The sequence below is a fragment of the Acomys russatus genome, chromosome 2 (genome assembly GCF_903995435.1).
Source record: "Acomys russatus chromosome 2, mAcoRus1.1, whole genome shotgun sequence".
NCBI lineage: Eukaryota > Metazoa > Chordata > Mammalia > Rodentia > Muridae > Acomys > Acomys russatus.
This window is the reverse complement of record NC_067138.1, coordinates 73,939,472-73,966,553: the sequence shown is the minus strand read 5'-3', so window position 1 is coordinate 73,966,553 and position 27,082 is coordinate 73,939,472. Positions and strand designations below refer to the sequence as shown.

At 39.9% G+C, this 27,082-nt stretch overlaps 1 protein-coding gene across 3 annotated transcripts in view; it reads left to right on the top strand.

Annotated features, from left to right (window-relative positions):
• Positions 1-27,082, top strand: part of Astn2 (astrotactin 2) — a 985,961-nt gene that overhangs the window by 268,024 nt on the left and 690,855 nt on the right. For 2 of the 3 annotated variants that reach the window (XM_051163211.1, XM_051163209.1), the window contains exon 4: positions 13,442-13,594. The exons of the other annotated variant lie outside the window; for it this stretch is intronic. In XM_051163211.1, coding sequence (XP_051019168.1) covers positions 13,442-13,594 — 153 coding nt within the window. The remainder of the gene's footprint in view (positions 1-13,441; positions 13,595-27,082) is intronic. 3 annotated transcript variants of the gene reach the window in all.

Here is a 27,082-nt window from a genome sequence, read left to right as displayed (position 1 = left end):
TTTATAATTTTTATTATATTTCTTTTTTACATATACATTTCTATTATTATACATGAATTAAATAAGCTGCAGCAAGAAGAAACATGAAATAATCAGGAATTATATAAATGTTACATTCATAGTGATTTGGCTATTTATACTTGGCAAATTTGAAGAAAACGTCTTTCCTGTCTTAGTGAGTCTAAAATTCTGAATGAAAATAAATATCTATCATATCTCATTTCTATCAACTTAAAACACCTATCTAGATCTAAAAACATCTTAAACCCTAAACAACTAAGCTTAAGTGTAAGACTAAACTACCTGTTCTTCAACCCCATCAGAGACTAGAGAAAGAATAAAAATTACCTGAGTGAATCAGAAATGCAGGTTAGCAGTTTCCAAAATGAAAAAAATGACTGAGACAATTTGCTTCCTGAACAGTCACCCAAGGCTCTCTATATCATTGGAGCATCGTCTTCAGCCCTCTGGCCCTATATATCTGACAGACATTTGTGAGGCAGGAACTATTGAGGACTTGTTACCCTGTCTTAGCAGAGTTTGGGCAACATAGTAAGTCTCAGATATTCTCTCCCTCCCCTCTTTCTGTCCCTTTCTGTGTAGCTTTCTCTGTCTTGTCTGTCTCTTTCTTTCTGTCTGCCTGCCTGTCTCACTTTATCTGTCTCTCTCTGTGTCTGTCTGTCTCCTTCTGTGTCCTGAATAAAAATCTCAAGGAATCTGAGTAACACACAAGTGAATGAGTTTTGTTAAACCTGCATTCTTATTGAGGAATCAAATCTGCTTGGACACCTATCTATAATCCAGATACACAAGGTCCAACCAACATTTTCATCTTTAAATCAGGAAGTAACAAATAATAAAAAAGGATGGGCAAGGAAAAGCAGACCATCAGAGGTGAGAGCTGGCAGGTAGTGTCTCTAGCCCTGGCATGCCGCTTATCAGGGAAGAGGCTGAGGTGTGAACTTGTTCACAGGTTATCAGAAACTCTGAAGTGGTGAGGAGGCAGCTCAGCCCCAAGATTCTATCACAGCTTCTGTCTCTCCTTCTCTTTATCTCTTTCTGCTGTACGTCATTGTGCACATCCAGCAAAATGAGAGCATTCCTCAAATCCATCAGCCCATGCCTGCTAACTCCCAGTGCAAACGGCGACTCCCTATGATGGATCTCTGTTATTTCACCAAAAAAGCATCACAGGAGAAATTTGTTCTGTGCCACTGAAGACATGACTTCTATTCTCTTCTGATGCTTTAGCTCTTTGTTTTGGCTGTTCACTGGGAAAGGAATAGAGAGGAAAGAAAGTATCTGTTACAACTATTGGATGCTGTTCTCATTAGGGATGAAGAAGATTCAGGATTATTTAGCCATGAGATAAAAACAATCTTAGAAGTACCCACACATCCACATCTACATGGCAAATCCACATAGGAATGTAAGGTGACACAGACATTGTAGAGATGGCATCGGCCTACTCTACACCTTCTTTTCTCCTTGTTCCATTTTCATTGGTTTTTTTGTTTGTTTGTTTGTTTGTTTGGTTTGGTTTTCATTTTGTTTTATTTTGTTTTTGTAACTGTCTTGTGAATCACAGAAACTTGGGCTCAGGATCTGCCTCTGTCTGATGATGATGGTGGTGGTGATGGTGATAATGGTGGTGGTGATGGTGATAATGGTGGTGGTGGTGGTAGTGGTGGTGATGGTTTGATGATGATGATGATGATGATGATGATGATGATGATGGTCCACTCACTTGCCAGAATTGTGGTGAATAGAGTGAACATTAGCCCATAGTACTTAGCATAGAGTAAGTACATGACAAACAGGAGCAAGGGAAACCATCACTGGCCTTATTTAATCCTTCTTTCACTCATCCTTATCTCCATTAAGAAACTAAGAATATTTGAAGCCAACAGAAACACTGTGTTTGTACCTTGATGTCCATGATAATAAAGCAATCTTTAATTATTCCCTTTTTGTTATTATTTTATCACATACTCTTATATGTTCATCATTTATTAAAGCATCTATTAAAGATGTTTGTTCATTTATGTTCGTCACCTATTAAAGATGTGAAAATTATAATTCTGGATTCCAGATTTTTATTAGCAGTAGCCAAATGTCAGTGTCAGAATCTTCTACGTGACTCAGATTACAAATCCTTTAATCTGTGTCTGACAAAAATATTACTTTTCTGAGGTTAAGAGAGGTTACACAGCAGCTGACCTAGAACTTGAATCTTAATTTCCTGCCTCTGGGTCTGCCAATTTTCCATTTTAAGCCCACTAATTTTCACTCCTTGGATTTAAAGTTGAGTTTTTATGTTATGGGGCACTGCCATCACTTTCTGTCACAGAGACACGAGAAATTGGAATTATAAGTCATTTGATGCAAAATTACAAGCCTTGCAGAAATGCCAACTCAGCATTAATCTATTATTGACTGTTTGTTTAGCTAGTGTATTCTAAAGGGTTTAATATTGAGAAATAGGATGAATTTATAGCTTGACTGTCTTATTTTCACTATAGAATTCTTGCTGGTTGCTGTAGTTTGCTTAGATGTGTTTAAATGTGTAACCATCCTATTGCATTGAGGAGATTTGCCTCGTATTGAAGAAACCTTGGTGAGAAACCTATCAATGTAGTGAGAATTCTATCCATTTTATGTTCTGTTCTTTGTATCCATCCAACTGACCAGACCATGTGTCAATAATGTACTCCTGTTGTGGTACTTGGTATTTCCAACTTACTAAGCACTTTGCCAACTATAAAGGATATATTTACTAGCCAACTGCCCTGTAAAAGGGCTTGAGACAAGACTTCATGCTATGGAAAAAGGATATCTCAATTACAGTTGGCTGTGGTTTCTCTAATCTTCACAATTTTTCTTTTACAAAAGATGAATTCTTATTGTTTAATGATGTGTATGTGGAGAGTGATGCACATGAGTAGCTATAGAGGCTAGAAGAGGATGTTAGAACCCCTTAAGCTAAAATTGCAGGTAGTTGTGAGATGCCTGGTATATGTACTGGGACCAAACAGGTTATTAGATCTTCTAATGAGAACAGCAAACTCTCCTAAAGACTAAACCATCTCTCAATAGATTTGGAAAAATAGTATCTAAAGTAAAATTGGCTCAAAGTAGGATGTTTATTGTGTTTTCTCCATTATTGAAGCTACTCATTAATCCCAACTTATGGGCTTTACTGAAAAACTAGCAATAAAATTATATTTGAAGGTACCGGTGAAGCATTGCTGTTTATAGGTTCTGTATGACCCTTGAAAGCTTAAGTTCTCTGTGGCATACCCACTTTTACATTTCTGGAAAACCTTGTCTATCAATCACTGCCAAAACAAATTCTCCATAGCAAACATTTACAAAATCTCAGTGGTTCTCAACAGTCAATACTGAGAAGTTTTGTGTCTGCGTACTGCAAAGGGTAATATCTCACATGGGTTTTCCCATTATGTTCAGGTTGGCCACGATCCATGATCTAGGCTATAGGATGCCTGGTCCAAGATGCTGTGCAATGAATCTAGGGTGGTTGATTTTCCTTTGCAAGCAGAATAGCTGTGAAAGCTTTCCTCTTGATAGTGGCAGATGCACATGAAAGAACAGAAATATATGATGTATCTCGACAAACAAGTTCTTACTTAGCACACAGTTACTTCTACTTATATGATATTCACCATGACAAGTCCCAAGGTCATGCCTAAGTGCAGAGGTCGTCTGCAGTGAGGCTGTTGAAAAGGTCTGGATTCAGGAAGGGCTTAAAAATAAGGCTTAATAGTCTGTGTATTGTAGTTATTATGAAGGTTAAATTAAATGACTATTTACTTTAAAATATTACCTGCCATATAGCAAGCACTCTGTCATTATTATTGTTATTACAATTATCTGGCTAATGAAATGCTCTTGGAAAACTGAAGTGGTACAATGGGGAGAATCTTGGTAATATATCAACTAGAGATATTCAGTGTAACTCCGTGAGGGGAGGGCATGAAACTGAAATGATGCTAATATATGGAGAGGAAGGGTGTTGTGCATAAGAGGGTGGAGTTTTCCTTTCTTTGCAGTCCACCTGCCAGGAAAACAAGTTCTCCTCACTAATTATTATCTGATAAGCCTTAGCAAGAACTTTAGAGTTTCCTAATTACATGGGATAATATGCCTAATGCTCAGGATCTAGTAGTATCAAGCAAGTATTAGCACTCATGCAATGACTGCGAGAATAAACTGTGAACAGAGCTGCATGTGCAAAGGCCACAACCATGTCCTGGTTCTGAGTTACTGCATAATTCATGGTGTGTCCATGAAGGGGACTGACTTATGTTGAGTGGAGACCAGAACTGGTCACTCTGAGTGGCAGTGCAAACAGTGGTGGGGGTTGCCAGGACCCAGAATGATAATCAGATTTGGACATTGGACAAGACTACAATCCTTAGTCAAATGCTAATGAGTTACTGAAACAAGATGTCTTTAAGTGTCTGTCACACATGAACATGATATTAACCCTGTACTTTGTTGATTGTTTGATTGACTTTGGGTAGTTTGTTAAGCATCTTGCATATATTATTAAATTAAATGTTAGCAAAAACACACAAAATAAAAATACACAAAATTCTTCATGACATATGCAGTAGGTTTCATGTATAAGGAGCTGAGGCTCAGAACAGTCAGTGAGGACATAATGATATAAAGGCTTGAACCCATATCTACCTTGTGTACACTCAGTACCCCAGGTAATTTAGTATTGGAGGTTAGACCCAGGCAAGGATAGCAGGACTAAACATTAGAGGAGCAGAATAAGATAGAATTTCTAAGTTGAATTCTAAGGAAAGAACACGGGTAAGTTCAGGCTTCTTTCTGATTTGAAGATGAATTCTCTTGATGATAGAATCATTTTTCAATGTAAGCTCTAGAAAAAAATGGATGGATTTTATCTACAGCTCCACCCCGCCCCCCCCAGCCTTTTCCCTCATACTACTCTCATCATTTTTTATGGCTCAATACCTGGTACCCCTCTAAGAATTTTCCACAGCCTTTCTAACCACCAAGGCAGCCAGGGCATACCTGGTCAGTGTTAACAATTACACATTCAGCATGCTATTTTCTTTTTTTTTTTTTTCTATTATTTACCTAGCCTTTGACTATACCAGGGATGTATTTTAAAAAGGGTGGTTCATCTCAGTGTCTACAGTCTCCATACTTGAATAGAGCCCCACCCAGGAATATCTTCAGATGTAGAATTATAAAATATACCTGGCCTTCCAGTACTCAAAGAGGATAGAGACACATCATGTGACTGTTCTGGAAAGTCTTAAAAAAGATGAGTCAATGGACAGAATTTTGATAGTGCATGAATCCTGTCAGGCTGTGCAACATATACTGCTCAGAGGTTCTGGACTTTCTGTGATATATGGGGAAAGATCTCTGAGGCAGTACTCTTAACTCTCAATTTTAAATAACTGTATCATGAACTGTGACAGGCACTTTAACATTTCATTTAGTTGAAAACAGTTTGTTGGGGTTTCGGCATGCTTCATTTGAACCCTGCAGAAGGAGATACCATAGAGTTTAAATAAATGTCCATCTTATAGCTAGTATGAAGTGCAAGAAATAAAACTGGTTAATTCTAGAACCTCCCAGAGTCACACCTCACTGAAAGTTGCTAATAAAGTAAGTTTTGTCATAGCTTATGTAGTTTTTTTTAATGTTTTTTTAACCCTTTCTTCATGAACATAACATAGTCATGTGGAGTGGCAATGCTACTCAGCCTTTGCAATCACCTGTCAATTCTCTGGCCTCTGTAAAATGGGAGTTCACTTGATCTAGATAGGACATTTGTATGAATAATCTGCTGACATGTACAGGAATGGGGAACCCAGAAGACCCCAACCCAAGAACCACAGGAAACTAAGGAATTCTGAAAGTGGGAGAAATAGTTGGGCCCAGGAAAAATCATATAAAATCAACAACCTAGAAAATATATTTGCAAGTATAAATATATGTGTGTTAATTAAAAACTGTTACATATATATTTCTCTATATATTTATATACACACACACATATATTTTACAGGTTTAGTACCAACAATTAATTTTTTTATCTCAAAAATAATAGAAATATTTTAAATGTTTTGCAAACAGGAAAGCAGCTCCCGTGGTAACTACATTCATTTTGACAAAAGCACATTCATTTACATTTAGAACTACAAGATGTTGGAGCCGGAAGGAATCTTGGAGACCATCTGTGCTCTGGCTAGGGAATATGATACCAGCTCCAGTGAACCTGGCCATCACTGTGCTTTTATCAGAAGAGAGGAAAATATCACAAATTTGATTCCATCTTCCATACTTGATGAAGCTTTCCCAATTGAAATCATAACCACCCCATAAACCTGCAAGTTAACTGACAGACCCAAGATCCTGTGTATAAGAAACGGCTATTCCCTGGCCTTTCAATTTATATTTGTTGTTCTTTGCCCATTTATCTTGTCTGCAGGCACTTGTTTGAAGATAAGCTGAACCAGGCACCAAAGGTTTAAGAAAATATATGAGAGAGAAAAAAACTAAGGAGTTAGAAAATTCTATCCGTCTTTTTTTTTTTAATCCATGAGAATTGGAAAGAGGCAAGCATTTTAAAAAACATGAACTTTGGTTTTTTTGGGGGGGTGGGCGTTGATTTTTTTGTTGTTTCCAGTGCTTAAGCAGTCTCATCTTGCTAAGAACACTGACTGTTTTCTTATTGATTTTCTTTTCATGAAAAGACTCCTATAAAACTTTAGATGTTGCTTTCTATGGCTGAACTTGGACAACCTGAGAACTGGGTTGTTTTTGTTTTTGTTCCAGATCTTTCTAGTATTTTCATTTACCACCTTCTCCAAATTCCTGGCATCTAAGTGTGCCCAGTTCAAAGCCTATAAACACAAATTGAGATAAGTATTAGTGTATATACCCAGATGTACATTATTGGTTACATGCATTCTGTGTCTCGATTTTTGCCCATCAATGTATTTATACTAAGGCATTGGCTGCTGTGACTGAGGATGGTGCCATGCCTATAAAAAAGTTGGGTATGTTGGTGCATATATACATCTCTTTATAACTCAGGGAAGCTGTATTTCTGGAGCTACCTGTATGATTCAAAGGTAGCTAGGTGGATAAGAGCCTCTTCTCCCTGACAATTGCTTATTGCTTTTATAACATTAGGAGGTATCCTTATGACTCTAGTAAGTTTCAGGAACTTCCTAAGCCTTGTGCCTTAATGAGACTGTCAGTTCAGAGGAAATGACATTTCAGTGTAGATTAAATAACATTTCAATGGAGATTAAATAGCTTCATGACAGCAGGTACTGAACTGCAAATATAAAAATATCACCAACAAATTCCTGTGTTTGAGCACTTAGTCCCTAGTTGACCGTGCTTGCTTTGAAAGGTTGACTAATGTTTTAAGAGGTGGAAAACAGGTCATGGGGAGTAAGGAGACCTTGACATTGTAATTCACACTGCTTTCTTACAGTCTCTTTGGTCCTTGTTAAGTACCATATAGAAAGCAGCAACATCAAGCTTGCATAGTCATAGTTAGAGCCTCCAATTGACATGGATTTTCCACCATTATTCACTATATCCTGATCGGCTGTGTACAAAATTAGATCCTTCTTTCTTTCAGTTGTTTCTTCCAGGAATTCCCTCATAGGGACCAGAAAATTTAATAATCCAATGGCTTTCCTACCTTCAGGAGGCAATATGGCTAATGAACACCCACTGGTTGCCTTGTCTTCTTTGCGTTGATCTACAGTGAGAGAGACATGCCACAATGATACAAGAGCAGGACAAGGATGTCCAGGCAGTCTTGAGATGGTCAAGTCAGGTCCAGATCTTCTGGAACATCTTCGCTTACCTGAAGACATCCTGGAATCAGAGCAGCTATGTAGGCCTACAGGAATGACATCCAAACTACAAGGTTGATACACACATCTTTACACACCAAGCTGACTAGAGGCCATGGCTGTGAGGTTGGTACAGTGGATGGAGCTGAAGTATCAGTCACTATTATGTGAGTTGAAATCCCAGCTTTGTGGCTTTGGAAGATCATCTAATACCTCTGATGAGTCTGTGTCTACTTCTAAACAGCAGTTAATGATAGTTGCCTTTCAAACTTGTTAAGGGAAGGAAATGAGAAAATTTTAAAAATGACAAGATCCTTTCCTGGCACAGTGTTTGTACTTGAGAACTGTGAAGCTTTTCTAACACAGAAGTGTGTTAAAAATGAGTGAGTGAGGGATGTGCTATTGAAACGTGAACACAAATCTATGTGCATTTCAGTGATAGTGTATTCAGGCATCATTGTTTTGGAAAAGCAATGGGTAGCACATTAGTTGCGCAGTTGAGTCTGGGTATAGACACAGTATGCTCTACAGGCTACATGTTCTAACTTGCTAGGTATCTGGAAACCAACACACCTCTGTGCCTTTGTAGAGTGACTTGGGTTCTCTCTCTGTCTCTTTCTGTCTGCCTCTGTCTGTCTCTTGCTCTCTCTTTCTCTGTCTCTCTCTCCCCCTCCCCTTTCATCTCCTCCTCACTTCTTCCCTTCTACCCCCTTGCATTCTCCTTATATTTTATCTTCCTTCTCTCTCTTCCTGCTCCTTGTTTCTCTGGTGTACCCTGCCTCTCCATTAACTTCCTGTTTACTACTCTTTTTTTTTTTTTTGTTAAACATTTTTTATCTTTTACCTACACATTTATATTATCACACATATATACAATAAACTACCTATATCAAGAAGAACCACGACACAATCCGTAAGGATATAAATGTTGCATTCTTAGTGTTTTGGCTATTTATATTTGATAGCCTTGGAGAAAACCTCTTTCCTATCTTGGTGTATCTAAAAATCTGAATGCAAATCAATCTCCATCACATCTTGTCATTTATCAACTTAAAACATCTCTCTAGACCTAAAAACACTGAGTGCAATTTTCCCTCCCTCCTTCACTTCACCTCCTTCCTCCTCTTTCTGCCTCCTTTCTTCTTGTGAGGAGCACAGACCTCTTGTCCTGTCCTCAGACCTTAAGTTCAACAATCTCTCCTCTGTCAGTCAGAAGGAAGTGGCAGCCCTGCTACTCTCCCTGATTTCTAAACCTTCCAAGATGCTCAGCTCATGCGCCATCTGTTGCATTCATCCAGGTGAAGTGTAAACATTTTACTACTCTGGTCTGGCAGAGCTTAGTGGGTACCCAAAGGTAATGGGGCTTGTTTGGACATCTTGATATATTGATGTTGAGAGAACTGTTGAATGAGGTCAGGTGGGGTGGAGATGGGGAGCATAGAGTGCAGGATGACATCAGCAACGAAGAGCTTTTCATGAGCACTGCTGCCCTAAGCCTGTCTGGGGCTCTTGGCACTGTCGCCAAGTCAAGAGCAGCCAAACAGATGGATGTGATTTGCTACTTTGGGATCAGAAACACAGCTTACAGGAGCAAACACTCCCCCTCCATGGGTTGCCCTCTGCCACAACTAGTTAAACCTCTATCAACTTAGGAAAAATACAGCAGATGTAAAAGGAGAGGAAAAGCTGGTTGTTTGAAGGGCATCGAGATGAAAATATTTAAGACACCAGGACAAGAGATACCAGAGAGCCACTGTGGTCCAGAAATGAAGATGCAGAGATAGGAAAAATTGCTTTATTGATCCCCATAAGAAACCTACAGGAAGAACATTATGATGGACTGGGCCCAGGAGTCCTGCTCAAACTATGGCACCAGCCAAGGACAATACGTGCAGTAAACTTCGAACCCCTACTCAGATTTAGCCAGTGGACAGGATATTTTCCACAGTTGAGTGGAGAGTGGGGTCTGACTTTCACACGAACTCTGGTGCTCCATTTTTTACCACTTCCCCTGAAGAGGGAGGCCTGGTCGCACTCAGAAGAAGGATAGCAGCCTACCAAGAAGAGACTTGACACCCTATGAGCATATACAAAGGAGGAAGTCCTCCCTCAATCACAGAGGGGAGTAAGGGGAAAATGGGAGGGAGGGAGGAATGGGGAGATAGAAGGGATAACAATTGAGATGTAATATGAATAACTTAATAAAATATATTTTAAAAAATTTTGAAACTGTGAAAGAGGGAAACCAGACAGAATCTGTAATTGCCTAGAGTTCTAGTCTCTATCAGAAATTTGCTAAATAAACAAGGAGAAAGCAAATAACTGCTTGTACATTCTCTTTTCCAATATCTTGTCAGAGCATCCTACTGCATAGCTTAGCTAGGAGCCAGATGACAAGAATCCAGGTGATGATATCCCAGGCCTCAGTAGGGCAGATTTTCAGAGTGGCAGAGATCTGGTGGTGCAAATAGAGAGCACTGTGCATAGGTCAGGGGCACATATACCCTCTATCACCTGCATTGTAAAGAATCTAACTCTGAACAAAAGTAAGATTCCCCCACTCAGCCTTTATTCCCCTAGAGCATGGAGCACCCATAGAGTATCGCACTCTCTGGGGAGTGTTTTATTACATCCCTTCCTCTACATTTAGATGTCTCTAAAATGCCACTATGGTTTTTAACCAAAAACTATACTTATGCTCATTTCTGTTAAATGTGGTTCTCAAGCTTCCACTTTGCTGACTTCTCAATATTCATTATTTAACTACTTCTCTCCATTCTCACCATTGCTTTCTCTGCATCTGTATCTCCACATTTGCTACCCTATTCTGCATTACTATCACCTTATATTTGGATATTCTCTATGCTTTGTTTCTAGTTAAATCATTTTATCCTCATTCTTGTTCTTTTCCCACCCCCTCCATCTTTTCCTCTGTATGAGCATCTATGTGTACATATGTGTACCAAGACTATAAAGGACATAAGGTGTCCTGGTTTATCAATCTCTAACTTATCTCCTAAGACAAAGTCTTGCACTAAACCTAGAGTATGAATGGTGGTCAGAAACTCCTGAGAGCCTCGTGTCTCTAGTCCTACCCCAGCACTGGGGAAAAGGCACAATTGGCCTTGGCTGGACTTTCTTGTCTGTCAGTTTGATCTCAGTCCTCATGTTTGTGAGTGGTTTTACCCATTAAGCCATCTCCATGGATCTCTTTTTCTTTCCAAGGTACACTTTTTTGCCTGCACAATCTTCTATAAATACAAACATGACTATTCTCTCATTCAAAATGATGTTTCACCTTTAAAAAGGCCCGGAGTGTGGAGATTAGGATTAGGGCCAAGGCTAAAGTTGGGCTTCTGATTTTATATCCTGTATTATCTCACATGGTTTGCTGTCACTTTATTTTCCTAGACTAGTCAATATCTTCTGATACAACCTCTTGTAGCATCATTTACCATTCTACTACAGTAAATGTTTTTTATGAAGCTAATATTAAGTTGCCAAATATTAAGTTGGAGTCATCACCTTTTCTGTATGGTAAACATCACAAGGGAATTTTGTTTGGTTTTTCCAAAGGGCTACCATAATAAAATACTGCAAACAAAGATATTTTTACAGGTACTGAGGCTGAAAATTCAACCTCGAAAGGGATCCTCTCTTTCTAGCCTGCAGATATTGCCTTCTCTGTTTTCTGAAGTTTACCTCTCCTTCACCACCACTCTCTCCTCTTTCTTATCTTCTTTTAAGAATTTCAGCCCATTGCTTTTAAATGTTTTACCAGAGCCACACCTTGCCTCCTCTTATGATTCTGGTCAAATCATTCTTTTCTGTGTATATTGAGGTAAACTTGACATGACACTGCTTCTCAGAGTTGTATGGCAGCCTCCGGTTAGAACAGGGAACCTTAAAGTGGAATCTCCTTGGATCACCTTCATAGACCTGACTTGAGCTGTCTCGAGGAAGACAACAAAAGACATAGTTGAAGAAGGGAGAATGCCACCATATGGCTCATTTGCATTGTCAATTGTGCTTCCTAGCAATCAGATTCTCCCTGTGTCCCTGAAGATTGGGGCTTCCCACAGAACCTAATATCCAAATCTACCCTCTGGTTTTGACTTACCTGGCAGACACATCTGTCTAAGTTTTCCTGGAAAAGGAAGAAGTGGGTGTTGAGAGGTTAAAGGGGCTTCTCTGTTTAATCTGGGGAAATCCATCCAAAGAAAAATGAAGTGCATGCCATCTCGTGGCATCTGGTGGCAGGAAGATCCACCTGAGAAAAAAAATTCGCATCCCCTGCAGATGAGGGTGGATGGAGACTGATTTCAAAGTCAGGACTGTCTGTGCGCATTTTTCATACCAAAGGCACTGAGGCCATTTAGCTGTGTCCTGTTTTATTCTTCTGTTTCCCACCCTTCCCCCTTGCCTTTGATTGTACCTCTCATCTTCTTTTTCAGTCCTTCCTGGGTTTTTTTTTGTTTGTTTGTTTGTTTGTTTTTTTAATCTTCTACATCTTCTCTATAAAATTATGATCTCACTTTCTCTATTCCCTGGAATTTCTTACTACTCTCATTTTGAGAACTGGAAATGTGGCCAGAGATAGGGCATCAACTGGTTGGTGCACATGCTTTGGCAGATTTTCTGGCTTGACTACCACTTGCTGGTGTGGAGAAAACTCTGGCTTGTTTGGAGTCCTTGCTTTTTCCTTTGGTAATTTTGAGATATGGATCTAAGGGACCTGGATCCCACAATGCCATAATTTTATCACCAAGCTATTATGTCATCTCCATGGCCACTGTGCCCATCCAGACCACTATTACCCCTACGTGACTTCCGTAGAAATCTTAGTTTCTACCTCCTATCCTACTTCTATGCGTATCCTCTTACATTTATTAGTAATAGTTATCAAGTGCACTTAATTTAAATATGTAGGCTTCTCCTTTAAAGCCATTCAGTGATAAGTCTTTGGAATTTATGTGAAGTCTAAATTAAATATTGTTTACAAGGCATCCTCATCTTCCTGCTTCATTGCTTAGTCCCCTCTGTGTGCAAACTCCACTGCACTCACACTGCACTCCTTTCTCTTACTGAAGAGCCTCACTCTTCTGCCCGTAGATCATCACACTTGCTTCCCCTTTGCCTAGGATACTCTCATCCCAAGTGTCCTCTCACTTCTAAGCTGCTCTTCCTCTCTATCATTATGCTCTCAATTTAAATAGTGCCCTTGCCATGAAGGCTGCCTTGAGTTTCTGGATGGGCGAAGTGACCCTTGCTGTTATATTCTATTTCAGAAAGGTTACCTGATATTGGAACTGACCACATCTATAGCCTATTAGATTAGGTATTATTTGAAACACGGATTATAGCTGCCTTTCATTATCATATCCAAAGGGCTTATTCCAACATTGTATCTGTCCCTAGGCATGGGAGATGGCTTGGAGTTGAGTATTATTAGTGAGTCAAGGATGGCGTTTCAGAGACTTAAGGTGGCCAGTCCCAGTCCTCTAGGGGCTGAGAATGGGTCAAGCCTTAACCTCAACCCCATTACCACCCTGTAGCAGCAGCTGAGGCGACACAGGAGACAGTGGAATCCCTGATGCAGAAGTTCAAGGAGAGTTTCCGTGCTAACACACCAGTGGAGATCGGCCAGCTGCAGCCAGCCTTACGCAGCGCCTCTGCGGGGAAGAGGAAGCGGAGAAACAAGTCTCGAGGTAGGAACTCCTGGCACCCAAACCAGAAGACAAGAGTCGGTCCTGCATTTCCAGATCTGGGAAACCTTCTCCCCTGCCTCTCCACTGCTCTTATCACCTGTGGCACTTCCCTCCTGTTAATCTGTCTTGAAGATAATGGGTGTGCCCATGGGGTTAGTGGATGGAAAAATGAGAGGGAATATAAGGAAAGCCTCTCTAGCCAGAACCTGCAAGCAGCAGGCACTCTTCTCAAGGGCATTCTCACTAAGAGCAGAAGGGAAGCAGGGAATTCTTGTGGGAGTCATAAGAACCATTGGCTGGGCATCAGAAACAAGGGCTCCCAGGAGCACTGTTAGGGAACCTCATTTTAGAACCCCAAAGACTACAGTAGTTAGAACATTGGCATCATAGATTAGATGAAACTGATTCATATTTCCATTCTGCTGCTGTGTTCCCTGGATCATTCCACTAGACCTAAGGTACACCTGTCTTACATTGTGGTAACATCTCTTCCAATGCCCAGCATTTAGTAAGAGCAGATCTCCCCTCCTTCCTCCTCCTCCTCCTCCTTTTGCCTATATCTTCTTTCATCATCCTTATTTCCTCTGACCACCTGTGTGGCTTTGTATTCGGGAGGACACCACTTATCATTGTCTGATTTCAGAACTCATTCTTTTATTTCGTTCAGACTGCTCAGTGGTCTCTGGCTCATTGCTCTTCCCTGCACCTCTCACTCCTCCATCTACTGTAATTTCATTCCCGTGTCACTTTCAGTGTAAAAACTCCACGGTATTTGGCTCTCTGCTGTTTCTACTAAATCCGTATGTTCTGACCTCCACACTTCCTCTTCTAGCATTCTCTCTGTGTGTCATAAATTAATAAACCGACCCCTATATATTAACTCTTTCCATTTATTCATACCTAAGTTATCCAGGCAGCAGGCTAAATGATATGAACATCTTGCATGCTTTTTGGCAGAACCTTTTTTTTTTTTTTTTTTAAAGCAGGCATAGTAATTGGCATCTTACAGATGATCTCACCAACACAGAAAAAAAAACTGAAGGGAGATGTGTCAGAGCCTCTCCTGGAGCCAAGATTCTCAAACTTCATGACACCATGACCCTTTATTCCGGTTCCTCATGACATGGTGACCCCCAACCATAACACTGTCTTCATTGCTACTTGAGAATGGCAGTTTTGCTACTGTTATGAATTGTAATATAAATATTTGTGTTTTCTGATGGTCTTAGGTGACCCCTACAAAAAGGTCATTCAAACCCAAACAGAATCATGACCCACAGGTTGAGAACTACTGCCCTAGAAATTGGTAGAGCCAGAGAATTTCAATGAATCAAACCTGGTAGCTTATCTAACACGTACTGTACTAGTGAAATTCTAAGTATCCTGACAAAAACTTGAATGGCACACTTCTATAAAGGCTTCATTAATCATGGCAATTACAACTCTCTGTGAAGTCTCCCAGATTGTCTTTATGTTTTAGTACTGGTCCCCTGTGCATATGAAGATTTGCTTCTGTCTGACTTCTTCCTTCACTGGACGGAGTTCTTTGGGTTGTATTCCTGCTTGGATGATATTTACAGCTAGACTGAAATCAGTATTTGAAAACACAGTGGGGGTGGCACTTGGTGTTTGTTGAGAGGATGTCTAGGTTCTAATTCTGTAAACTTTTTAATCACTGTGGTGGAAAGGCAGACAAGATGGGCATATTTACAGAAAGCTGTACATCAAAGCAGAAGGAATTATAGAGTTCATTCTGGAAGTCATGTAGTAAATAGCAGTTTCCCTGAAGTCGGGAATGGAGATCACTAATGCTGATCCAATCACTTTCCACTTGTATAGCATTGGAAAAGTCATCACTTTCTCTGAGTCTCAGCTTTCCAATACCCAAAATGGGACTCATTGGGCTATGAGATCACTATAGCAGATGAGTGGAATTGTGAGAACGCTCAGGCTGCATGGATGCATGGTGGAAGTACACTCTATGCATAGGAGGTACATGAATGTCGTCCTGTGTGTATTCCTGCATTGTACATTCAGGTCACTTAAAGTCCTGCTCAGCTTTACCTATGCATCTTTATTCTGTCAAGTTTACCAAGAGTATCCTGCTGCCTTGTGATGCTTTCACACTACTTGGCTTCAAGTTAATCACTTCTCACTTTTCCAGGACTAATCTGACTTCATGTCATCATTTATCCTAATCATCTTAATGTCACTTAACTCTTCAAACCTACTCATTTTATGCTTCACGATGTTTTTTTTAAACAGGCCTCCATTATAAAACAATTGAGCAGGTTTTCATATCACATCAATATTTTTAAAATGCCAGGATCATTCTTTTGTTCTGCTTTTTTTCCTAAATATTAGACCTTCACTTTGTAAACTGTTTCACCCTGTAAGAGCAGAATTACAGGGTAAGATTGTTAATGAACACACAGCACCTGACCTAAAGTGGAAATGGACAGGAAATGATCATGACTTGCTAGTTAGAAGGAGTTTCTAACCTCTAATGAATAAATCCAACCATAGCTCCTCAAATGCATGTAAAGAACATTCTGCCTTTCGTTGTCACTATCATGACAGCTGTCACTTCTTGCTGTCTCTTTGTAACTACATGCTGCTTATGACTCAGTCTCCCTATACAGAACAGTCAGATTACTTCTTTCAGAATCCTATAGCAGTTAAGATTTTCTTAGAATCCTTAGAGCTTCTCATTCTCCTTGGAAGGCAATCTGAACGCTAAACTCTGAAATGAATACCCTGCGTGGGGGTGATGTGGTGCCTATTGTCTTCCCCAATATCATCTGCTCTGATTTCCTTTATATTCCGACCACACTGGCTGCTGCCATGCTTTCTAAACACAGCCCATTCTTTCTTCAGAGCTTGGGAACCCTCTAATGCTTCCTGACCATGGTTCTTTCTGTACCCTCAACTACCAAGAGCTGCTGTCCTTCCTGGTTTCTTCTCACCTTTCATCTCTCAGCTCAGATATCAGCACTTTCTCCAATGTTGGCCAGTCAGAATTTTTCTCTTCTTTTAAATTGCCTACTATCTGTTACGTTAGTGAATATATATATATATATATATATATATATATATATATATATATATATATATATATATATATTGCATAAGCCTATAGCCTAAGATTGTTTTTCTTTGCTTGTTTGCTGTCTTCCTCTCTCAAATAGATATTTCATATCCATAAACCTAACACATACAAAGTATTTAATGAATGCCTGTTGACTATATAAGCATCTGAAATCACTTGTGGTTTTGTCTTTGGAACTGATCGTGTGAAAAAGGTCCTTGCTGAACAGAAGCTTCCTGACACTGATCTTCAGAAAATGCTTCCCTCCACAGACTGACTGACAAGTAGCACATCACACTAATGTCATCAGATCATTATGTACACAGTTAAGCTGCAATGTGGTGGTGATTCTGATGTCAGCACTGGGTGTGGGTGCTGCTTGAGAGGATGGAAAAGAATAGTGTACATCACCACAAGCTGTCAAGATTTGGTTAGCCAGGGAGATCATGAAGTAGACAGACCACTTACATTTAAGCATGAAGATGAGAGTTCAGATTCCCCTCCCCATGTAAAAATCTAAGTGTTGTGGTGTATACCCATTATTCAAGTGCTGGGGTGGCAACATAGGTGTGACCCTAGCGCTTCCTGGGCAGCTACTTTTGATAAATCAATGAACTCCAGTTTCAGGGAGAGCATTTGTCTCCTAAAATGAGATTAAAAGGTAACAAAGATGCTACTTGTTGCTCTCTTATGTCCACATATATGTATGTGTTCACCTGCATATAGGCAAGAACACATACACACTCATAACACACACACACCACACACACAAACACACATACACACACCCACATATACACACACACACTTTTTTGCAAAGTAGCATTTCATAATCAAAATTCTATACACACCCTCCTCTTCAAGATCCCTGTATTGATTATAATTAAGTTAGACTCCAGGAGCCTGTACAAAGATGAAGGCTACTTTGTTCAATTTACTGTCTGTCATACCATCTTGCCTGCAGACTCTATTTTTCCCTGGAACATTTATTAACATCTTGCCCAACAGAAGCACCCTCAAAAGCACAACTTAGAAATGCCCCATTACCCTGCACAGGCCATCAGAAACCCTAAATATGATGGTCTGCCTCTCCAGTCTTTCATTGCATCTTCCTTCCCACTGCTGCCCAGGTGGCTGAGGGCCTTTTGGCCCTGAGTGAGAACACCTGGCCTCTCTCTGCTTCATTAGGCTCAATGCCCAGTGTGTGGTGCCCAGTAGTTTCCAGCAGATGGAATGGGTAGCTGAGAACTAGTGTCATAGAGTTGAGCACATGGCGAAAAGCAGCTCCAATGTGTCTCCATAGCTCAGGTTTCCTCCTAAGAGGCCTGCTAGATGCTAAGCTGCAGCATTGCTCATCATACAGGGGATGTTATTGGAGGGTGTAATTACTGTCTTCTTGTTTGTGACATGGTTTTATGAGGTAGCTGTTAAGTAGCCACTCCCCAGTGTCCTGTAGGCTGTGGAAAGGAGAGGCTGACATTCAAATAAAGCAGAGGGGGCTTCTCCAAATGGGAGAAAGATCATCCTGAGGCTCCTGTAGTTTAGATGCTGGCTTTTAAAGGCAAGATGGTGCATTTGAAAATTAATTCTGCTAATGTCTAGCAGGGTGGTCTATTTCAAGTAAGCTAAGGCTTTGTATAGTCTCTGTTTCCTTTATATGAACTTGTGGTAATACTGCTAGGATCACATGTAAGTGGGAAATGACATCCAAGAGATGCTTACCTCACAGCTAGTCACACTGTAAAGAATTGTCAAGTAAGGAATGGTCAGGATATTCACTGCCATCAGGCCCCACACATGGCCTCTAGAGGCTCACAGATATACTCTTTATGTCTGGACCACACCTCTATCTTGTTTGGAACATTTTTACACCTAACTGTGATTCCTACATCACTCTTTCTTCTAGCCTTATGACACACAAATACATCTCTTCCTGTAATACTGCAAAAAAAAAAATCTTTTGAGAACATACTAAATCTCGCCACATCACTCCCTCAAATAGAGTACTTTCTTTATACACTGTTACATGCAACAAGGGCCTATTTTGATCTTTCTATGAATTCTCTTTAAGTCAGATAAGCATCAATGCCTATCAACAGGTAAGCCTTTATACGCAAATGGCCTAGATTATAAGGTCTAAAATTCTGGTTCCATCTTTTAAAAACATTGCACTGAAAAGATGGCTCAGCCCTGTCAAGGCACTTGCCACCAAGCTTGACAACCTGCGTTCCATCATTGGAACCAACAAGTTGTCCTCTAACATTGATACGTGCACCATGGATACCATGACATTTGTGTTTACAAACAGACACACACACACACACTAGCCATTCTGTTTCACGGTTGACTTGGGTTTACAATACTACTTGTTAGCTTATTAATTTAATAGTTGCTCAAATCTTCAGATAATAATGTATCCCAAGGATGGCAGTAGTATCTCTTCAAATTGTTTTTGTTGGGTCAAATCAGGCAAAGCAATTAGGCACAGTAAAACAGACCAAAGCACAATATATTGTTACTGTGAAATACACTCTCATCTCATGACCATCCTGGCAGAGCCACTGTTGTCTCTAGTCCCTGACAGTGATGGAAATTCTTTATTGGTGCCTTTATCCTCATTGATCATTCTAATGACAGGTGGACACATCTCTCACCTTCATCAATTTTTATGGTTCTGTGAAGGAAGCACAGTCTTTTATGCTCTGTGTAGTATATGTGTGTAAAAAAGAATTTGCCTAGGACAGAATTTTACCATGTGTGAAGACAGAAGAGTAGAAAAAGACATGGATAGATAGAAGAATAGGTGAAAAAATAAAGGAGTTAGTGAGAAAACTCATGAAAAGCAAAGATTACAAATAATCCATTGAGAATTAAATATATTCTAGATATAGTGCCATTATGTATTATCTTATTTAAAAGCTTCCAGAAAGCCTACCAATGTTATCCCCGCTTAACAAAGCAGAAAACCCAAGTTGACAAGTTTTGAGTGACTTGTCAGAGATCACCCTACCAATAAACTGTGGGGCTGTGATTTCAAAGCCCACATTTAAGTTATAAGATGACTTGAATTCTGCTCTTAGCTACCCTGGCTATGATCTTTGAGCTGTGAAATTATGTCAACTTTGTCTAGTAACTACAAGGAATTATGTGTAGCTTTTCTTGTATTGGCAAGTTTTCTGTATCATCAGAGCTGCTGTGAGAGTGCTAGGAGCTACAGTGTTCTATAAGCAGATATCCTTCTCTGAGATAGCATAGAGCCAGGACTCACCCATCCAGGCTTTTTATGAGTTCAGATGTTATGATACTAATCCTGCTCTGTGCAGTTTAAGGTATTTACCCAATGTTTTCAGCATGCTGCACACATATAAGATGTGTCATTTGTATCGCTGTACATCAACAGTAATCATTAATTAAAGGAAGCACAGAATCAGACATGCCCAGCTGTAGTGAATATATGGAGGTATTGAAGGTTGGCATGAAACATTTGCTAACATGGAAGAATAATTAACGAAGGCTTCACAGAGGAAAAAAATCCCAGAATGTGTCTTGATATTAACCATGGAGTAGGTTAGGAAGACATTTCTGGAAGGAAAAGTTAAAAGAAATCTGCAAATGCACATGTAAGTAGAGATATGGAGGACATTGTGGGAAAACATGGAAGGAAGTCTGAACCAAACAGATGTTAAAGGGGTAAGGTACCTAATCTTCTACCATGTTAATGTCCCAAATCTCACACCCATGCTCCCAGCCTCATGCTATAGAGAACACACAAATTCTGGTTCCTTCAGTTTTCTTTATGATAACCTCCAATGTGGTCTTTTATGTTGGGGAACAGTCCTTAGGATACAAGCTTATGCTAAGACACACGTATTTTTTCTTTTTATTAGTAAGTGGCTATAAATTATTCAGTTAGTTGGAATAAAATAGCCAGAAACATTAATGATTTTAAATTAGTGGTCTTAATGAGTTGTTTCTCTGCTTATAAATATTGAACAAGCAGGCCCAGGCTCTATCTTTGTTTCTTTGGTCACCATCATGGCTTGGATAATCTTTCTTTTAGACACATCCTACCAAGGACTGACTTGTGCTGTTCTAGGGAAACCACCAAGAGACTGTCAAAGCTTGAAAAGAGTATGTATGACACTGATCTGACACCAGTCGAAAAAGCATCATTGAGAAATTATTCCTTTTGACAAAGGTAATTTGGTCCCTGAATCATGAAAATGAAGTTGGATTTAAAATGCTAGATGATAACAGGGAAAGATAGATAAGACTTGATTATCTGGACTACATGCTGACATAACCTCTTCTTTCCTCACGTTTGTGAAATTTCTAATACTCTGTAGTCCACCCTTCCTCAATTGCCAGCACCTAAAGCTTGCTTTTGTATCAAATTAGGAAAAAAAAAAACAAAAAACTAAAGCCCACTTTTTTCTTTTTCTTTTTTTTTAATGAAGTCTTTTCAACTTTTTTTCCCCAAATGAAAGTCGCGGACTCTTCCTCCAAATTTTTATAACCTTTCTCCTGATTTTTCTTGAGCTACTTGTCATGAATTGCCTTTCATTAGAGTAATTTATGGCCACTTCATATCTTCTGCCTTAATGAATCTGCCCAAGTGCAGCAACTGTTTCCAGGCAGTGCTGGAGTTCCCACTGACTAGCCTCATTCCTGACAAACAGCAGATGCTCAATTAATGTTTGATAAATCATCAGACGATTTATCAGTCTCACTACATAGTGTGTGATAGGAGCAACCCTCCTCATGCTGTAGTGTTTCCATCTCTGAGGCTCTATGACTCCCAAGTTTCTCCTTCCAGACAGGTGAGAATTTGTGTCCCATCTTCACCACTGCCTTGCATAACTTTGAAAATGACTTATGCCTTAGGTCTCCATTATCTAATGTGCAAATAATACAATCATATTATCACTTATAGGAAGGCTGGGAGCATTAGAGTTAATGTATGCAAAATACTCAGCGAGCCACACCAAACATAGCAAGTACCTATTAAGTCTGTGTTGTTGTTAATTTAGAAAGCCAAGGTGATGGGCTAGATAATTCCCACCAATCTCTTTCAACTCAGATTGCCTTTGATTGTAAATGTGATTGGGAAGCAGTGTTATTGACCGAATTTAGAAGTTGGAATAAACATCTTGTTGGAAGACCAACCCCGTCTTGGGTGCAGCAGCTAGACAGCAGAGTGGCTGACTGCCCTGAGCGTTCCCTGCCTAGAGTGTGCCAGGGTGGTGCATCTGTTAGTCTCCTGTTAACGTAACCTGTGAAATAGGTCGATCCTGGAACCAGAACCTCAAAACATTCAAAGAAATGGAATGTCTTTGATCGGGAAACCTTTCCAACAGTTTCCTGGTCCTTCCTCTGTTGACCAGAGACGCCATCCTAAGTGTACAGCCAGCAACAGCACATCTGCCCTGCTGTGATCCCCAGCTGTGTCCACATCAGCTGAAGAGAATTAATCTGAAGTCACAGCACATAGCAACCTCTATAAATCTTCTGTGGTGTGTCTTTCAGAGAAGTTTGCTTTCCTGAAAGTGTATGTCACCTGCAGGCAATTTCCCTTGTCCATCTGATCGTGGCAGAGAGCTCTCCATCAATTCCACCCAGACTGCCTTTTAAAAGAGAACTACAAGGGTGTTTAGCAAACCAGGTCTTGGTAAACATTAAAGACAAGACTTTCAGACACTTCCTTCATCAGAACGGGATGATGCTATGTCAGTTAGTTTTTCGTACAATAAAGCACTGTGATTCATTTCAAAAGTGGTTTTATAAGTTTGCACTCCCACAGCAATGGAGGAGTGTTTCCCTTTCTCCACATCCTTGGTATCATGAGCACTTGCTTGAGTTTTTGATCAACCCCTTTGCAAATCAATCTGGCGCTTTCTCAGAAAATCAGGAATAGAGATACCTCAAAACTCAGATATACCACTCCTGAGCACATACCCAAAATATGCTCTACCATACAACAAGGACATCTGCTCATTTTCATAGCAGGTTTCTTTGTAATAGCAAGAATCTGCAAACAACCCACATGTTCCTCAACCAAAGAAAATGGATAAAGGAACTGTGGTACATTTACACAATGGAATACTACTCAGCCTTTAAAAACAAGGAAATCTTGAAAATTGCAGGCAAATAGATGGAACTAGAAAATATCATCCTTAGTCAGACCCAGACCCAGAAAGACATGCATGATATATACTTACTTATAAGCTGATAATAGCCATATAATATAGGATAACCACACTACAATCCACAGACCTAAAGAAGTGAAGTAACAAGGAGAACCCTAGGGAAGATGCTTCTCATTCAGAAGGGCAAATAGAACAGACACCTGAAAGCTGTTGAAGAGAGAGAACAGGAAAGGAGCATCCTGTAGAGGTCCTCTGAAAGGCATCATCACCTAGTGGGGGATTGAGGCAGATGCTGAGACACACAGCCTAACCTCTTCAGGGCATCTTATGGATGAGTTGGGGGTGGGGTAGGGAGAGAAGGATCTGGATAGGACAGCAGCTCCACAAGAAAAACAACAGAGCTAACAAATCTGGGCCCAGAGACTGATGCACCAACCAAGGCTCATGCATGGAGAGGACCTAGACCCTCTGCTGAGATGTCGGTGATAGGCAGCACAGTCCCCATGTGGGTCCCATAATATAGGGAATAAGTGCGGCTTATGGACTCTGGTGCCCACTTGTTGATCATTTCCCCCTGGTGGGCCGGCTTTGCCAGGTCACAGAGGAGGAGGATGAAGGTAGTCCAGATGAGACTTGATAGGCTGAGGTCAGATATTAGTGGAGGACAGCTCCCCCTTTCTGAGTACGATGGGGGGTGGGGAAAGGGAAGAGGGAGGGAAGGTAAGACTGGGAGAAGATGAGGCAGGAGGGATTGTAGCCCTCCAATCAGGATGTAAAGCGAATACGTTCAAAATAAATAAATTCTTAAAAAAAGAAAAAAGCACCTTGCAACTCAGTGTCTTTAAACAGAAGCCATTTATTTAGTACTTCCTTCAAGTCAAGCATCTGGGCTGACCTAAGCTGGAGAGTTCAGGTCGGAGTCAGGTAGGGCCAACTGACCTTAATAACTGCTCATGGAGCTCTCCAGGCTTGTGCACATGCTGTAGGGTTCGGTTAAATGCATCTCAAGGTGTTCTTACCCAGCTTCTTTTGGGTGTAGAAATTTTTTTTTTAAAGATTTATTGATTTATTATTATGTATACAGTGTTCTACCTGCATGTACAACTGCAGGCCGGAAGAGGGCATCAGATCACATTACAGATGGTTGGAAGCCACCATGTGGCTGCTGGGGTCTGAACTCAGGACCTTTGTGAGAATAGGCAGTGCTCTTAACCGCTGAGCCATCTCTCCAGCCCGGGTGTAGAAATTATACGAGAAGATTCTTATCTCAGTCAGAAATGAGCAGATCTAGGAATGAGATTCAAGTCCCTGAACCTTCAAATTAAATGGACTCTTTTCATGGCTTTTGAACAAGTAAAAATGTGTAGGCCACCTGACCCACATTAGTGTTGGCTGTGGCAGAATTTTGATAAAGCACATGGCTATCCATTAGCAGCTAGTGCGCCTTTCGAATTCAGCTATAATCAAATGGGTAAATTGGTGAGACGATTACAGAGAGTAGCTTTGCATTCTCCTAGGTTTGAAGTAGACACAGTTAAACATATTGAGGCAATGTCATGAAGTGCCTGAGACATTAGCCATTTTCAAGCTGTGCTTCAAATAGGCACTTGGAGCGAGGCATGAGGAGTTGTTGCTGAGAGTGTAGGGCTGTTCTACTGAGATTTGGCTATACTACACTTACAAATTAGGCACCACTATTTTTGGAAGCACTCAGTCCTAAATTTATATGAATATATGTTGCATGTGTTACATTTGTGTATCATTGCAATGGATTGACTATGAGCTCTTTCCCATGAGGTCACGGGTTTCAATATGTTCTCCCTCACTGGTGGCACTATTTGTAAAGTTATGGAATGTTTAGGAAGTGAGGCCTACCTGGGGGAAGTGGATGTCTGACATTGGGAGTTGAGAAAAGCTATGGGGGCTGCAGCCCAGCATTGCAACTACCTTCGGCCTCTCTTGCTGCTTCTTGATTCACACATGAGCAAGCAGCTTCATGTCCCTGCTGCCATACAGTCCTCTCTCTCGAGAACAGTGCCTTCACACCTCAAGAAAAAAAATTAATATTTCTGCCCCTAAATTGCACTGATTTGGTTACGGTGAGAAGTAACTAATACAGAAAACTGGTTCTAAATGTCACATTATTGTCATTACTGTAATGGTGCCTGAAACCTGGCCAGGCGATTCTTAGGCCATTGGAATATGAGAAAAATACAATGACTTTAGAGTTGCATTCTAAAGAAGGCCCAAAATGCAGCATGTTCATTTTAATAAGCCATCCTATTTGAAATATGTAAGAGCAGAGTACTGACATGCGTATAGACAGTAAGAATAGCACTTATGAGGATCCAGGGTGTTCCAAAGGGGAACAAGGATTCTAACAGGAGCTGGGTTATAACCATCCCATATTAAAGCCTGCCAAAGATTCTGACTGATAGGACAAAATTCCCCATTCCTGTACAGAATAAAAAATAGGGAAAAGTATACTATTTTTTCAAAAGCTTATTAGAATAAAACCTGCCTTTTCTTATTTACATATATGTGTGTGTGTGTGTGTGTGTGTGTGTGTGTGTGTGTGTGTGTATACATTCATGTAAGAGGTAGATAAAAATGTAACTTAAAGAAAGCAACACCAATACACCTCAAAATGAAGGAAAGTGCCTGTAAGCTGTAAGGAATGAGATTACAAAACAAACTGGGATTAGAAGTTGATATCATGGGGCCTCCACATGATGGTGGCGTGGAGGAAAAAAAAAGAGGTCCCATAAACAAAAGAACATCAAAGATGATGAGATAAGAAAAACTGCCACAGTCCCAGGAAACACAATATTTACAGTTTAAATACCAAAACTCAGAGGCAGATTACATTAGACAAAACCCAGCTAGCTTCTGTTTTCCAAAGTTCCATATAAAGCTTAAGATACAAAGTCTGACAGTAAAAGCGTCTTGGGGTTACTATTGCTGTGATAAAATACCATGACCACAGCAACTTGAGGAGGATAGGCAGGTTATTTAGCTTATACTTTCATATCACTGTTCATCATGAAAGGAAAATAAGACAGGAACTCAAACAAGGCAGGCTTACTTGCTTACTCTTTGTGGCTTGCTCAGCCTGCTTTCCTACAGAACCCCGGACAACGTTCAAGGGTGCAAACCCACAATGGTCTGGGCCTTCCCATATTAATAACTAATAAGAAAATGCCCTACTGCCTGCAGATCAATCTCATGAAGGAATTTTCTCAATTGAGGCTTCCTTCTCTCCAATTGGCTCTAGTTTACACCAAGTTAACATAAAACTAATCAAGAACAAAGAGGAAAGCAGGATGCATACCATACATTACTAATCAAAGCAGACATTCAGAGAAATGCACATGTATGACACAATGTACTTTTCAACAACTAGAAACAAAAAAAATAATAAATTTTAGGGATAAAGAGAATCATGAATTTATCACAGAAGAAACTTTTTTAATGTGAAAGGAGAAGCTTATACTTATATTCAAGAACAGCAGCTTTAAATGTATAAAAATGAGAGAAATACTTTAAAAGTTAATACAATTGAAGTTGGAGAATATTGTATAATCATTCCATTAAATAAAATATGCAAAAGAATAATGATAATTGTGAAAATATCATTGACAAGATGAGCAAATGGATTTACATAAAATTCTCCTTCTAAAATGTAATGCTAATGAATTCTTAATATTAACGTGAAATTATCTTTATCATATTGCTAGGTATCATATGATCTCAATTTTCTGGACTTGTCCCAATTTTTAAAAAACTCCTTTTGAATGATGACTCTTATGGCGAAATCTTTTGCATTTTATCCTTTAAAGATGTTTATTACAATTCAGAGGGGCAAGTCATCTGTATTTGCTGATTTTGTTTTATTTGTGTTTATATGTTTTGTTTTGTAAGGATATTGAAGTTAAAAAGTCTTCTTGAAAAAAATCACTACGAAAACAAGGTGGTTGTGAGTTGTTTTGATCCATACTTATCACACATATACTAAACGCCTTGGCAGCCACCAAGATAGCGCTCAGTCTCAATGCAGAGGAGCCCTTCCCCACTGTGAGGGTTCATCTCACATTTTCATGAGATGTAGAGTCATTTGGGAGATGGGCATCTGAGCATGCCTCAGGGAATGTATGTTGATTAGGTTAGTTAAGGTGGAAATATCTTCTCACTGTGTGAGATACCGTTCTCTAGGCTCAGTTTCCAGATTCCATGAAGAGAGAAAAGTAAGGTGAG